The sequence below is a fragment of the Oryctolagus cuniculus genome, chromosome 3, assembly GCF_051225735.1.
Source record: "Oryctolagus cuniculus isolate XC-2025 breed Fujian yellow rabbit chromosome 3, ASM5122573v1, whole genome shotgun sequence".
NCBI classification, from domain to species: domain Eukaryota; kingdom Metazoa; phylum Chordata; class Mammalia; order Lagomorpha; family Leporidae; genus Oryctolagus; species Oryctolagus cuniculus.
The window spans coordinates 23,190,158-23,206,677 of NC_142869.1; the positions used below are offsets into that span (position 1 = coordinate 23,190,158).

General features: G+C 40.2%; 1 protein-coding gene across 4 annotated transcripts in view; it reads right to left on the reverse strand.

Moving 5' to 3' along the window:
• The window catches only part of XRCC5 (X-ray repair cross complementing 5), a 101,543-nt gene that overhangs the window by 76,882 nt on the left and 8,141 nt on the right, over positions 1-16,520 (reverse strand). For 2 of the 4 annotated variants that reach the window (XM_002712463.5, XM_051848210.3), the window contains exons 3-8: positions 15,032-15,215; positions 13,772-13,820; positions 12,797-12,919; positions 8,687-8,878; positions 2,863-2,977; positions 1,230-1,368 (exon numbers count right to left, since the gene is read on the reverse strand). In XM_002712463.5, the coding sequence (XP_002712509.1) occupies positions 1,230-1,368; positions 2,863-2,977; positions 8,687-8,878; positions 12,797-12,919; positions 13,772-13,820; positions 15,032-15,215 (802 nt within the window). Of the gene's footprint in view, positions 1-1,229; positions 1,369-2,862; positions 2,978-8,686; positions 8,879-12,796; positions 12,920-13,771; positions 13,821-15,031; positions 15,237-16,520 lie in introns of all 4 variants that reach the window. The other 2 variants (XM_017343103.4, XM_070070222.2) reach the window with 1 other exon arrangement.

Consider the following 16,520-nt stretch of genomic DNA (forward strand, 5'->3'; position numbering starts at 1 on the left):
CCACGAATCCAAATACTTTTAGGTCTTCCCTTTCCATTGCTCCATTAATAAATTTCCTTTTTGACTAAGATTACTTGAGCTACTTTCTTTACTAATGACCAGAAGAATTAGCCCCTCATGCTAGTCCCTTCTCCTAATCCATCCTACCTCAGCTGTCATAAAAACTTCCTAAAACACAGCCCAAATGATGCAACTCGGAACTATGAATGGTTCCATGTTTAATAAACTCTTAGCCCATTATTTAAAACCCTTCATTAGTCAGTTAGTCCTAATTCAGAACAGTATGTAGGAATACAGACTGTGAAGTAGCACAATCCTAGATTCAAATTCTGTTAATTGTTAGTGACAAGACTTCAATGTATTTTAGTCTCAGTTCTCTTACTTTTACCATCAAAATAACCAGACTGTTTGCTTCATTCAGTGTTGACAATTAAGAGAGAAAATGTAGGCTTTCTATTAAATACTACCCTTGAGTACTAAACTGTATATCCCCAGTATATCAATCCAATTGGGCTACTTAATATTTCTGAGAAGGCCCTCCACTTTCCTGGCCTTTCATAGTTTTAATTATGTTACTCTTCATACTAGGGGCTACTTACTATACCAGGAACAAATGACTAGCTGATGATGGACTCATAACTCTAACTCAGGTCTGACTTCAAAATTCATGTTCCATGTGACTGAACTGAATTAAACAATTAGTAGAGTGTGCAGGGTATTAATCACATTTGACACATAATCCATCAGGAGAAAGAAAGGAATAATAACTATTACCAACTCCAAACTGCCCTCCCCCACAATACACCAAATAATGTTCCTTATCCCTTATCAACTTAGGGGAGCATATCTGATAGGACATCAAACCTGACACTGACACTTAGAAGAATAACATGAAAGTCAAAAGTGAAATAAAAAATACTGCTTCAGTCACATTTACATAAGCATTCTCCTAGCCAGTGAGCTCCAAACTTTAAAATAAAGCTAAACACTGAGTCCTGTCACTGAAGACATATAAAACTCACAGAGGTGGAACACCCAAGTGTACTCCTGGGAACCATCTTGCCTAGGGACCAACAGGTGAGTTAAAGAACCAAAGTCTAGTCTTATTATCTCCCCCAAACACTTACATTTCCATAACCCAGAGAACTACCTCAAAGTAAATAAGAATACAACTCTAAGCCTGCCCCATCACTTTGGAGAAACCACAGGGGAAGCTCTTACTGCCCTACCTTGAAGAGTGTCCTCTTTTGGAACTTCAGTCTCATCATCGTCATTCAGGCAATAAACTGTTTCTTTTTGTATATCTTCTTTTTTTAGGGTTCTTGCATCCACAACTGTCCAAGTCTTTTTGACTTTCTCCTGTACAATCTTATTTCCAAAACATAAATAAAGGAAATACAAGGAAAGCTAGGATTCAGATTGTTGGAAGATTAAAACCTACTAACACACTCTCTGGTTCACAAACAAAAATCCAGAACAATATGCTAGCTATAGTGTTTAGTTTGCTATCATCAAAATCTCAGTTCATTTTATAACAGCATACACTGGATAATTTTGTTCATTATTCACCCACAATAAGCCTCCATCTTGTATATAGATCTTGTATATAGGTAAACATATAGTATACAAAACCTTTAGACTGTCCAATAAAAGGGGACCATGCATTTTATCAGTTTTCCAACAAAAAAGAGTGACCAATATATCAGTTATCAGATCAGCAAAGAACTATGAAAAGGAAACAATAAGAAAGACAAGAGCCTAGGGACACTGTCATAGGCCTTGATGGAACCTAAACAAATAAAGAACTACCTCCAAGTTTCTCATTGGTTGTATCATGTTTTGGAATTATCTTTCAACACTTAAAGACCACTTGAGAATATAAATGTATGTTTTTGTATATTTATTTTGCATATTAAAATTTCTTACATATTTATTTTGTACATTTCAAAGAAAGCAAGAATATTAATGTGAAAACATGGATCAGAGATGACTACTCAAACTGGAATTCCATCAAATCATCATGAAAGGCAACTCACTTTTGAAAATGTGTTATTATGTATTAATGTACATATATTACACAAAAGGCAATTTCACAGTAATAACTCACCATTTTTCAATATTACATAGATGCTGTTAATTCAGTCAATAGTGACTGAATTAAGTGTGACTAAGGCTCCAAAACAAAACTGAATTCTGGTGCATTTATATTTCTGCTTTCATACTACACTGACAACAATGCATTTCCTTTAAGAAAAAAAGTCTGGGCGATGGCACTATGGCATAGAAGGTTAAGACTCTGTCTGCTGTGCCAGTATCCCATATGGGCACCGGTTCGAGTCCTGGCTGTTCCACCTCTGATCCAGTTCCCTGCTGATGTGCCTGGAGAGGCAATGGAGGATGGCTCAAGTGTTTGGGCCCCTGTACCCACGTGGGAGACCTGGAGGAGGCTCCTGGCTCCTGGCTTCAGCCTGGCCCAGCCCTGGCCATTGTGGCAATTTGGGGAGTGAATCAGTGGATGGAAGATTTATCTCTCTCTTGCCTTCTCTCTCATATCTCTGCCTTTCAAATAAATAAATCAATCTTTAAAAATAGGGATATAGTCTGAATGCATGATTAATAATCAATTAACAATGGAGAGAAAGAGAAAGAGGAAAGCATCAAACTCTAGACAATTCTGAAAACTTCCTCTCTTAGCATATCTTTGACATAAAAATCTAAACAGAGATTAAACGAACAGGGAAAGCAGCTAGAAAAGTGGGAGTTACGGTTCTGAATAACCCACACATGAACTGTCAGCTCCTTACATGAGCATGTATAGCTTCCAGGTAACATTTCTTTAAAAAATATCTGCCGACCACTTACCGATTTATAGGCCACAATCTTTATAGACAAATTGGAGCCAATGGTCAGTTGACAGGGCCAGGGCATGGAACGCTTCTCAATTTTCTTAAAGACACACAGTTGTCTCAGACTCTCACTTAATAAAGAACAAAAAAAGCAACAATTTTCAAATGTTAACCTTGCTGGATGATGCAGTTAGTTTTCTGGATATGAAGTGAGCTGTTGTTGACTATAAAGAGAGGAGCAGCAGGGTACTACAGGAAAATGACAACAATCAGTTGGGAGAGAGCCAGGATACAAGTGAGTTAGCTTAGGAGGAAGCAGAAGTTGAGTTACTTTTACTACAGGTGAAAATGAACATCTATATATTTCCCTTTTCAATCTTCTCTTTCAGCTTTGCCAGTGGTTCTTGATCTTTTCTCACAACTCTGAAGAACAACAACATCTTCGAGAATGTGACAGGAGCACATTCACAAGGAAGCCTGCATAAAAAGGCTCACCAACTCCATGAAAACCTGGGTATCGAAGTGTGGGCCCCACCTTGTAACACCACTGCTCACAAGTCTACAATTCATTCATTAATTTCAATTCTCTTAAATAAAGACTTTATATACACACAGTAGAGATGATGAAATAAAGACTATCTAGGGAATAAAGGAACTTTGTTGTCCACATGCAGTCTTTTTTTTAAAAAAAAGATTTATTTTATTTATTTGAAAGTCAGAGTTACACAGAGAGAGAAGGAAAGGCAGAGAGAGAGAGAGAGAGAGAGAGAGAGAGAGAGGTCTTCCATCTGCTGGTTCACTCTCCAATTGGCCACAACAACCGGAGCTGTGCCAATCTGAAGCCAGGAGCCAGGAGCTTCCTCTGGGCTTCCTACATGGATGCAGGGGCCCAAGGACCAGGGCTATCTTTCACTGCTTTCCCAGGCCATAGCAGAGAAAGGATCAGAAGTGGAGCTGCTGGGATTCAAACTGGCACCCATATGGGATGCCAGCCGTGCAGACAGCGGCTTTACCCACTTCGCCACAGGCCGGCCCCGACATGTAGTCTTAAGGTAATAAAGATAACTCTAGATTTCTTACTGGTAGGAACAGCTTGGGTGAGGGGATGGCATACACAATAGAGTGCTACTCCATTTGGAAAAAAGTGAGGATTAATTCTATTTTTATCTAGACCCTAATCAAACACAACATAGATTATACAAGATAGGTGGAATTTGTGGTAGTCACTAAAATAAGGAGCAAAGGAATTAATAGCAAAATGCACTCAAAGTACACAGTGCAGCCTTTATGATTCCCTCACTACAGAGACAAAAAAAAAAAAAATAGATCTACCAAGAGGTAGAGAGAATTATCGAGAATTATCTTCCATTACTGACAGAGTTACAGACAAAGCGGTCTAGAGAGACTCCAATTTTCAGAAATAATTTACAAAGAATAGCTGACATTCTACCTGAATGATATATCTTGTACTTAGGTTTGCTTCCAAAGCTTATGATTCACCTAAAGCTATGGTACATCTCCTCTTCAGGTTTGTTGGGGACTGAATGAATCTGAACCAAATCTAATCTGTCACATAGGATATCACAAGTCCAAGTATGAGTCAAGTTTAAAACAATCATGTGTTTCGGATTGGGTCCCAGGAGAAATTCTGAAGATCAGCACCCAATATGTAAGTCTAAGAACAAGTGGATTGTCCAGAGTTGAATCTTCCCAAGTAGAAGTCAATTTATCTTCCTTAGATCTTTCGTAAAGGTAAAAGTAGAATCCAATGAGGTCCAGTACAATTTGCTACAAGGGCAGAAATGTTCTATTTCTAACTGTGCCTATCCAATAGGCTATTAAGAACTTGAAATGTGGGGCTGGCACTGTGGCACTGTGGCCACCTGCTGCTCCCTTTTGATCCTACTCTGTTAATGCACGCAGGCAAGAAACAGAAGATGGCCCAAGTACTTGGACCCCTGCACCCACGGGGGAGACCTGGAAGAAGCTCCTGGTTCCTGGCTTTGGCCTGGCCCCACCATGGCCATGCGGCCATTTGGGGAGTGAACCAGTGGATGGAAGATCTCTCTCTCTCTTCCTCCAGCTCTGCTCTGTAACTAAGACTTTCAAATAAATAAATAAATATTTAAAAAAGAAGAAGAAGAACTTGAAACTGGCTAGTGTGACACAGGGACTGAATTTTTAAATTTAGTTAATTTTAATTAATTTAAAGAGCCCACGTGGTAAATGACTACTGTATTGGATGTTGAAGTTCTGATCTATACCTCCCTGACAGGCCTAAAATCAAAGTATCCTCAAATTGGGAGGACAATGCACAGTCAGTACTAAACCTACTTATTACAATCTAGGGTGAAAAAAAACCACATCTAGGAATTTGTATTGTCCCATGGTTTTTCTTAGTGATAATCATGGTTAGTATGTTAATTTAAGGCATTAATTTAAAAGAGAGAAAAACCTTTGGAACATATATCTACACATATTGTGACAAGAATACAAATTACATCAGGAAACTGTACTGTACAGGATTGTTCAGTGATTCCTCCAGAACTCACCTGGGAAATTACAACTCCATTTCTAAAATTTCTCTTTACCTGTAATTTTTCAAGGGTGTCTATTTAGAAAATCAGGATGCATCATTTGTCAATTATAGGTCAGCTCACCAGAAATATTTAAAAATTATCATTCAGAAAAACAATTAGGGGGCCAGCACTGTGGCGCAGCAGGTTAAGTCACTGTCTGCAGCATCAGCATGCTGTTTGGGCACTGGTTGGAGTCTCAGTTGCTCCACTTCTGATCCAGCTCCCTGCTAATGTGCATGGGAAAGCAATGGAAGATGGTCCAACTGCTTGAGCCCCTGCATCCATGTGGGAGACCTGAAAGAAGCTCCTGGATCCTGGCTTGGACTGACCCGGCTTTGGACCTGCCCCAGCTCCGGCTGTTGCAGCCATTTGGGGAGTGACTCAGCTGATGGAAGACAACTTTCTCTCTTTCCCTCTGTTTCCCCCCTCGCCATAACTCTCATGTTCAAATAAATAATCATTAAAAAAATTAGAGCAAATACATACTGTAGCTACTTAAAAAATTCTAGTTGTTGAATTTTTCTTTTTAAAGATTTATTTATTGGGGGGCCAGTGCCATAGATCACTTGGTTAATCCTCCGCCTGTGGTGCCAGCATCCCATATGGCCGCCGGGTTCTAGGTCCCGGTTGCTCCTCTTATAGTCCAGCTCTCTGCTGTGGCCTGGGAGGGCAGTGGAGGATGGCCCAAGTGCTTGGGCCCCTGCAACCGCATGGGAGACCATGAAGAAGCACCTGGATCCTGCCTTCAGATAGGTGCAGCACCGGCCGTAGCAGCCATTTGGGGAGTGAACCAACGGAAGGAAGACCTTTCTCTGTCTCTCTCTCACTGTCTATGACTCTACTGTCAAAAAAAAAAAAAAAAAAAAAAGGTTTATTTATTTATTTATTTGAAAGGCAGAGTTACAGAGAGGCAGAAGCAGAGGAGGGAGAGATAGAGGTCTTTCATCTACTGGCTCTCTCCCCAGATGGCTGCAACGGTCAGAGCTGCACCGATACAAATCCAGGAGCCTCTGGGTTGTCCACATGGGTGCAAGGGCCCAAGGATTTGGGCCATCTTCCACTGTCTTCCCAGGCCATACCACAGAGCTGGATCGGAAGTACAGCAGCTAGGACTCGATCGAGCATCCATATAGGATGCCAGCACTGCAGGCGGTTGCTTTACCTGCTACGCCACAGCGCCAGTCCCTGTTGGATCTTTACTTCAACTGAGAACTATTCGTAAAGTGATCTTGTATACTGAGTATTCACAGCGTCTGACACAGAATGAAACTTAAAGAATATCTGTGGAATGAATGAATTAGTAAACTAGAATTAATTCATGAATATTATGCATAATCGCTAAGCATCTGAACCTACACAAACCACACTGCGTGGCCAAGTATTCCATTGCTTCACTTACTAAATCAGGGCTCTCAAACATATAACTATTCTACATGTCACCTGTTCCTCTAAGGTTTTTTATTCAAAATTAACATTAAGTCCGATTCCAAGCAAGAATAAGAAAGACCAAGGAGATGGTCTCTCCTATAGTCTCTAACTGAATGGCTGAAAAAAGTAATTTGCTTTATTGTAAAGTAATGCTTCAGGGATTCCATTTTCCTTAGATTATTTTGCCATTATTGACAACATAAAAAATAAGCTATGAATTCTTTATATTTGGGGGTTTTCCCTTTTTGGTCTTTTTTTCCCCTAATCAAACTATTTTGTGACCAAAATATTCTTTTTTAAAACCACTATACCATCATATGCTGATGAACAAGATAAGAGGATGCTGACCCCCTTGAGGCATTCAGATCCGGCTGAAAAGCCCATGAGAGTATTTCAGGCATGGAAAGCCAAGACACTCTGGGGAAAAACAAAAACAAAAACAAAAACAAACCTAAATGAAAGATCTCCGCGAGTGAGATCCCAGTGGAAAGAACAAGGTCATCAAAGAAGGAGGTACCTTTCTCTGAAGGGAGGAGAGAACTTCCACTTTGACTATGACCTTGTCTAAATATGATCAGAGTCAGTGAACTCAGGGGGCTTCCATACCCTTGGCAACTCATGACAAGAGCCTAGGGTGATACTGATGCCATAAACAAGAGTGTCAATTTGTTAAGTCAACAACAGGAGTCACTGTGCACTTACTCCTCATGTAGGATCTCTGTCCTTAATGTGCTATACATTGAGATTTAACGCTATAACTAGTACTCAAACAGTATTTTTCACTTTGTGTTTCTGTGTGGGTGCAAACTGTTGAAATCTTTACTTAATATATACTAAATCGATCTTCTGTATATAAAGAGAACTGAAAATGAATCTTGATGTGAATGGAAGGGGAGAAGGAGCAGGAGAGGGGAGGGTTGCGGGCGGGAGGGAAATTATGGGGCGGGGAACCATTGTAATCTATAAGCTATACTTTGGAAATTTATATTCATTAAATAAAAGTTAAAAAAAAAAAGAGGATGCTGACCATCTCAGATCTGATACCACTTTCTATAATTAATAATGTCTTTTGTAGGTTTACAAAAAGGACAGGCCCAATAAATGTGCCCCAGAGTTGGCATAAAGAAGAAAGATACTATTTCATCTTAAATTCACTTGTGACATCTCTTGTGCTATCTATATATTTCCAATCTTCACCACCAAATCCTGGAAATAAATCAGAAACACCATTATCATCTCACCCCCCACCCCCAACTCCTGGCCTCTCAAATAAATAATACATATAAATAAATATTTTTTAACAAGAAAAAAAGCCGGTGCTGCGGCATAGCAGGTAAAGCTGCCGCCTGCAGTGTTGGCATCCCATATGGACGCCAGTTCAAGTACCGGCTGCTCTACTTCGGATCCAGCTATGTGCTATGGCATGTGAAAGCAGTGGCAGATGGCCAGCGGGGGTCCCACACCCACATAGGAGACCCGAAAGAAGCTCCTGGATCTTGGCTTCAGATTGGCCCAGCTCCAGCCAGTGTGACCACTTGGGGAGTGAACCAGTGGATGGAGGACCTCTCTGTCTCTCGTTCTGCCTCCACATCTCTGTAACTCTGCCTTTCCAATAAACAAATAAATCTTTAAAGAAAAAAGTCATCATACCAACCAAACTTAAAGGGGATTAAGGATGAGCATACCTTTTTTTAAATAAACCAGAATACATATTAATAGAGCAATTGCTAATTCAAGAGTGGTCCAGAAAAAGAGAAGCTTTTAGATTTTTCTGATCAAAAGAGTTTGATATAAGTACAATTCAAAGTTGCCACTAATGTTTACACTTCTTACCTGAAAGAATAAATTTCATCCAGCCCATCTTCACCTTCTAGAGACACCATCATCATTTTCACCATCTGAATACCTTCTTTCTGCTGTTCAGTAATTCCTTTTGGAGGAAAAGAGGATCCATGGTGGTACAAGGGTAAGTTGCCATCTCCTCTGTCTCCAGTTCCATCTTCCTTCCCAATTGGGAAAGGCAAACTATCAGGAAAAGATCAGCAGTAGTTAAGACAAGCTCTGAAGCCAACAATAAATGGGGGTCTAACCCTGTAACTGTCACTCACTAGCTATGAGAAAATAGACACATTGGCCAACCTCATCTGGCTTTAAATTTCTCATCTGTCAAATGACACTTATAAATGACACTTACAGTTATCTCTTTGCTTTGGTAAAAGGGGGAAAATTATTGGCTTACATACCCCAACAATAAAAAGAGGAGGGTTGGGGCCAGCGTTGTGGTGCAGCAGGTTAAGCCACAGCTTGCAGTGCCAGTATCCCATATGGGCACTAGTTTAAGTCCTGGCTATTCCACTTCTGATTCAACTCCCAGCTAATGGCCTGGGAAAGCAGCAGAAGACGGATCAAGTGCTTGGGCCTCTGTATCCATGTGGGAGACCTGGCTGTTCCACTTCTGATCCAGCTCCCAGCTAATGGCCTGGGAAAGCAGCGGAAGATGGATCAAGCACTTGGGCCCCTGTATCCATGTGGGAGACCTGAAAGAAGCTCCTAGCTCCTGGCTTCAGCCTAGCCCAGACATGGTCATTGTGGCCATTTGAGGAGTGAACCAGTGGATGGAAGGTCTTTCTCTCTCCTTCTTTCTCTCTGTAATTCTGCCTTTCAAATAAATATTTTTTACAAAAAGGAAGGGAGAGGGTTGTACATAGCCTCAAGACTAGACCCAAGGTCCCAAATGTCACAAGGATTATCTGACCCTCTCACAGTGACTTCATATTTCACTTTCATGGGCCTTTTATGCTGGCTTCGCTCCTTCAGTCTGCCTGCCTTCACCTTGCCTTCGAACACATTCAAGCTCTGCTATGGTCTGAATGTGTCTTCCACAATTCCTTGGTTGAAACTTAGTTAATCTAACTTTCAAACTTATATCTGAAATTGACCACCACCCATGCATTCAGAGATGAGACCTTTAGCAAGTGATTAAGTCATGAGGGCAGAAGGGGATTGAGTAACCTTCTAAGAGGCTGAAGAGAGCATTCTTTTGCTCTTTTGTGCCCTCCTGCCATGTGAAGACACAGTTTTCACCCTTTCTACCATGCAAGACCACAGAAAACAGGGTGCGATCTTGGAAGTAGACCAGACATTGAATCTGCTGACACCATGGTCTTGGATTTTCCAGCCTCCAGATCTGTGAGAAATACATTTCTATTGTTGATAAACTACACAGTCTTGAGTATTTGTTATAGCAGCAGGATCAGGCAAAACCAAGATCACACTGCCCAATTCTACTACCTGTAAGAGACTCAGAACTCTTGTCTTAAAACACACACAAAAAACCCACACAGGAATCACACAGAATATGTCAGTCTTCATTCAAGCCAGGAGGTTTGAGTTCAGGAAGGAATACTTCCTAGAAAAAGCCAAGGTGATATTTTAGGCAGATGGAAAAAAGAAAAGCCCATTAATGATATCTCAAGGTTATTATACAGATTATATAAGAGAATGTGCATAAAACACTAAGAATGCTAAAAAAAAAAAAGTAAAACCCTTGATTTTTATTGTATTTCACTTTTTTTTTTGACTGAAATGAGAATAAAGCTAGATTGGGATTACCTGTCATGGGAAAATTCAGTAATCAATACAAGGTCAAAACTAAACTAACCATGTACATTTTCTAATACACTAACCATGTACATTTTCTAATATACTATATGGTACTTTATAAAAAAGCATCCATATAAACAATCTCATTTCATATTTTACATATTGTGTAGAAAGATTGCCATCTCCATTTTATAAAAAGAAAATGAAGTTACAGAGTTGAAATAATTTGGTCAAAATTGCACAGTTAATATGTAACTGAGAAGAACTCCATCACCTAGTTAAAAGGCAAAGTTCACTCAGTATTACCTGTTGGTCACCCCTATGTGGATGAACATTTTAAAGATGATTTCTCTACCCTTTTATCTGTTATAATTAAAAGAGGTTTTCTGTTTAAATTTTTCTATGTACTCTTTTGTATGACACATGTACATGTCCTGTATTCTCTCTGAGATTAAAGGCATCCAGGGAGCAAGGTGTGGCATACAGGGTTTGCAAAAGGTGATTGCTGTTTCCAAAGCATCTACCAGGAAGGGACAAATGACATAAAAAAGAAGAGTCAGGAAGTTTATCCTGAAAAAGGAGTTACGATAACAGTTCTTTCTACCCTGCATTAGACAAGAAATAATCTTTCAAGTAGTCAGTAAGTACAAGAATCTAAACACTATGTCCAAGGAACAAGTCTGCTCAGAACACAGTGCTTCTCTGGGACACTGGAATTGCTCAGCTCAGTAACAACAATCATACATGGACTCCACCGAACAATAAAGCCACAAAATTGAATTTGAATGCTGGAGGTTTGTGGTACAGGTGGGAAGGCATATTACTGAAGAGAAACTGCAACAAGTCAAATAACAAGCTAGTGGCAGAACTTGTTCCTTCTTCTGCGCACATTACTGTATTGCACATGCCAGAAAATAAAAGTCCTTTCAGATGACGCTGGCAGAAGTACAGTACACTTCAACCACACAGAGGCATCCTGAGATTCTGAACAGGAACAGCTGAGCTGGACTTCTGAAATACTGAGAAAACTTCAACTCAGTTAGAAGTGTCACTTAAAAAGCACTTAATTTCTTTCAAGTATCGTCTTAACAAGTTTCGTTCCAATGGCTTATTCTGAGCTATTTTTCTACAGTCTTACAGAGATGTCCCTCAGCAGCCTTAAGAAGTACATACATGCAGGAGAGGGTCTTAATTCCCTGTGGTAGGCATTTTAAGAAGCCAAGAGCTTACCACTCTCAGCCAGAGGCTTCTGGGTATAGCTCTCAATTTGAAAAATGAGTGTCCTCAGATTAATAATTCAACATCCTATCCCAACACTCTGCTTTCACCAAAAATAGTACAAGAACAAATCAGTTTCAAGTGCAGCAGGAAGGATTAGTGTAGTGCAAAGAATTTTTTGTTAGGGATATAAGACAGAAAAAGTACATCCCGGAGGAGAAATCTAAGTTTTTGTGTGGGAAGGGACTATTCCCCTAACAAACTGCAAAATACACATTCCCCCCTTTCTGTGTATGCCCCAACTCTAAATATACATAGAAAATTGCATTTTGTATGTGCTTGTGCATTCTTTAGTTCTGTAAAAGAGTTAAATATAAAAATTATATGTCTTGGGGCCAGCGTAGTAGGTTAAGCCACAGTCAACAATGCCAGCATCTCATATGAACGTTGGTTCAAGTCTCAGCTGCTCCACTTCCAATACAGCTCCCTGCTAATATGTCTAGGAAAGCAATGGAAAACAGCCTGAGTACTTGGGCCTCACACTGAGACCAGGATGGTATTCCAGACGCCTCGCTTTGGCTTGGCCCAGCCCTGGTCATTGTAGCCATTTGGGGAGTGAACCAGAAGAGGGATGACCTTTCTCTTCTCTCTAACTCTGTCTTTCAAATAAATAAATCTTCTTTTAAAATTATACATCTTTAAAAGGCTTCCCAAGTCAACATTTCTTCTACCCTAAAACATCTAGTGTTTATAGGACACAATTTCTATAGCTGTTTAAGAGAATTTTTAATCTGGTAATTGGTTGGGTATGTAAGCAGGAGACAAACTAAATATCCTCAATGATTCTTCTAATTCCTCAATTCTTTGAGTCTAAGAACAGTGAACAAACCATCTGCTACTGAGCTCAATTCTTTTCTACCACTGTGACTTTCATCTCTTTTATCTGCAAATCTCAGAACAGTTCCTGCAACACAGAGAGTAATCAGTATTTGTCATCTGACAGATTCCATTTCAGAGCAAGGAGAGAAGACTCCTGGGAACCAAGCACTCTAAAAAGGGGTCCCAATCACTGCCTAAGGCCATCACAGGATTCATCCACATACATTACTCTTAGAATCTTACAAGAATTGCAGAGAGATGCCAGACTTCTTCAAGTTATGGATTATAATATCCAGCTGATCTTTGCTGAATGGGCTGCTGAGGTCAGTGAACACTTCAATATGCCTCTTCTCAAACCTCTTTCCTCTAAAAGAGAAAGTTATCACATTAAGCAATCATTCTCCCAAATTATCTCTTACGAAGTCAAATACAGCTGGTCACTAAGCAGAGAAGGGCTAAAGAATAAATCTAGGTATTGCTGATACATGTGACTATATTCTGTAAGTCCACACACTGTTGATGCTCTCAGGTAAGTTCCTATTAAATACAAAATCAACCCTGGTATATACCTCATACTGTAAACATACTAGGGAAAAGCTCTGAGCACTATGGAAATACTGTATTCCTGAACTCCTGACTCTGGTTTAGTTTAAAGATAAAGTCACTATGATTTAAAAAAGATCCCTTTCTAGCCACCACATGGGCAGAATACAAACAGAATATTTTCCTAGTCAACCACAACTGCAGTTACGCAGAGGTTCACTTCCCAAATATTCTGCTCTGATTCTACACACAGGCTAGCGGCAGAACCACGTGGAGGATGCAACTGGAATTTCAGTGCAAATGTTTCTCTTAACAAGCAAGGGGAGAAGTGTGTGTATGTGTGTGTGTGTGTGTGTGTGTGTTTGCTCAAAGACACACATTTTCAAGGCATAGTAATCAAATAACAAATTAGGAAATTGGCCAGAGTTACTAAGTACTCAATTATGTATGGCTCATGCCACTTAATTTTTTTTTAACTTCTGAAAATTTGCTTAAGTGAAATAGGAAAAAAATGAAATAAACTTATAGAAAACAGAGTGTTTGAACTGAATCATTGAATCAAATATTTCTTTAGCCACACAAACATGCTGCTTGACTAATACACAGAACACTGAATATATCAACCCATGCAATTTTTGCAAGAAAGCTTATTTCCAGCTATCTGCAGACACTTACACGGTTTCACGTTGAATCACATCCATGCACACAATCAGTGCATCCAGGACTCAGCTTGTTAAGGGAAGGAATATCAGCAAACTGTCCCTTCATCCCATGAATGTGCAACTTTGCTTCCAGTGAAGTCCACAGCACTGGAAATTATGGACAATGAACTATTTGCAGACTTAAAACTACCTGCCCAAGTGTGCTTTTTCCAAAGTTTATTTCACTAATAGACGTTCACTTATGCTCTTTCATATAACTAAGAAAAAGAAAATATACAAAAGGCAATCTAACATATTACACTCATTTAACCAAATACTATGATGCCATTTAACAGTATTTAGAACCCATTTTTGGTGATCACAGTCCACTGTTAAATATGAAGTGAGCCACAGTGTAGTATTTGCAAGTCACTCCCAACACAGCAGCACCTCCCAGTGATCAATGACGGCACTACTAATTGTTTAGAAAAAGTACAAGAGTTAACTCCTTGAATCAGGGAACCTGTGGAAGAAAGTGAAAAATCTCTGCTTGCACATCAACCTGATTTTTGGCCCCAAAGCATCCTCCATTCAGAAAAGGGTAGAGATTACTAATGCTATACTCTCCTAAAAATATCTTTACACAGGACAGGTATTTGGGATAATGGTCAAGATGCCAGTTGGGATCTATACTGTAGTGATTGGGTTTGAGTTCTGACTCCACTGCTGATTCCAGCTTCTTGCTAGTGTGCACCCTGGGAGGCAGCAGGTAATGTCTCAAATAGTTGGATCCTTCCTATCCACATGGGAGACCTAGACTGCATTCCTGGCTTTTGGCTTCTAGCTCCCAACTTTGGCTCTGCCAGACCCAACAAAGGCATCTGGAGAGTGAACCATCTGATGGGAGCTCACACTGTCTGTCTCTCTCTGTATGAATCTCAAATAAATTATAATAAATAAATAAATAAATTTTTTTCAACCTCCAGACTTTGTTAACCAACATCACCACCAAACCCTCTTAATACAGTCAATACATACATATATTCCTTAAAATATTCCCCTTCCTATGCCTCCCAATCTCTTATCAGTAATACAGAAAAGGGGCAAGTGACTGGAGGGCCTGGAGTCCACATGCCCAATCTGATCAACGTCACATCAAATCCTAACACACATCACCTCCTTCTACTCAAAGCAAAATATCTCCATATACACAGAGATGGGACTCTGAAGCTTCACCAAACTGATCACCAGGTTAAAGGAAACTTAAGAGTTTTCTCTAGCTGAAAAAGGATACAGTCAGCTTGCTGAGAACCCAGTTGGATTTTGCTGTCAATATCCTCCAGCAAATCAAAATCTGGTAGCATCAGGTGTCTGTGCACTGTGATGTTCTGATACTGATCCCCATCAGCGAGGGCATTCTTGGTGTCATCAGTACCAAACAGGACCAAAGCAATCTCATCCTTGCTCTCGGCAAAAACCTACAGAAGAATATCAAAAGACTGAAAACTATGTTAGAACATCCTGGAAGCAGTAATATACTTAACCTTCAGGGAGCAGGACAACCATAGGAAGCACCATAAAATGTTAGGCTGGATGAACACAAGACATAAAGGCGATGACAATTCCTAGGTTTTACACAGACTTTTTCATTGACTCTTAAGTCTCATCCTTCATTTCAGGACAAGCTGGGGTGAAGGAATGGGAAAGTGTAACTGCTATTGATGACTTCCAGCCAAAACAGACTCTCTCAATGAAAACTAACCATGGATAATTTGAAAAGATTTTACTTTGTCTTTTTTGAGTATCTATTCAACATTTAAATTTTCCAGAGATATAAAACAATCAAAAATCATAAAATAGGCCGGCGCCGCGGCTCACTAGGCTAATCCTCCGCCTAGCGGCGCCGGCACACCGGGTTCTAGTCCCGGTCGGGGCGCCGGATTCTGTCCCGGTTGCCCCTCTTCCAGGCCAGCCCTCTGCTGTGGCCAGGGAGTGCAGTGGAGGATGGCCCAGGTGCTTGGGCCCTGCACCCCATGGGAGACCAGGAAAAGCACCTGGCTCCTGGCTCCTGCCATCGGATCAGCGCGGTGCGCCGGCCGCAGCGCACCGGCCGCGGCGGCCATTGGAGGGTGAACCAACGGCAAAGGAAGACCTTTCTCTCTGTCTCTCTCTCTCACTGTCCACTCTGCCTGTCAAAAAAAAAAAAAAAAAAAAAAATCATAAAATAAAAACTCGCAAATTCATATCTTATATTCCAGCAATTTCATTGACAAGCATATACAAGAGTATTTCAAAGTTCATAGAAAATGGAATTAAAAGATAAGCTAATTTTGGCATACATTTTTTTTAAATCCATACATAGTTTTTCCAAAATATGCATTTTTCCATGAATGTGGAGACCTAGCACATACTCTGCCGAAATATTTACACATGTACACAAGGAATCAATAGATAAGAAAGTTTACATGTAGGCACTTTTCATAGGGTAAATACTGGAAGCAAACTATCCACCAAGAGGAGAATGAAAAAATACATGGCAAAATATTTATACAATGTGTGGGGAGCAACTCGGACTAGACTAAGTTACTGGAATTAAGACTTATTCTATGCATCTGCTCTCCCACAATATGGCGCTGGGAGAGGAGTAAAAACAACTTTTACACAGCTGCCTCCAGTTCAACCAGTAAGCTGCAGGAGCTGCTCCTGATTGGAGGAGAGCAGCGTACTCGGCGTGTGGGTAGCAGAGTTGGGATTGGTGGAAGAGGATTATAAAGGAGGAGAGA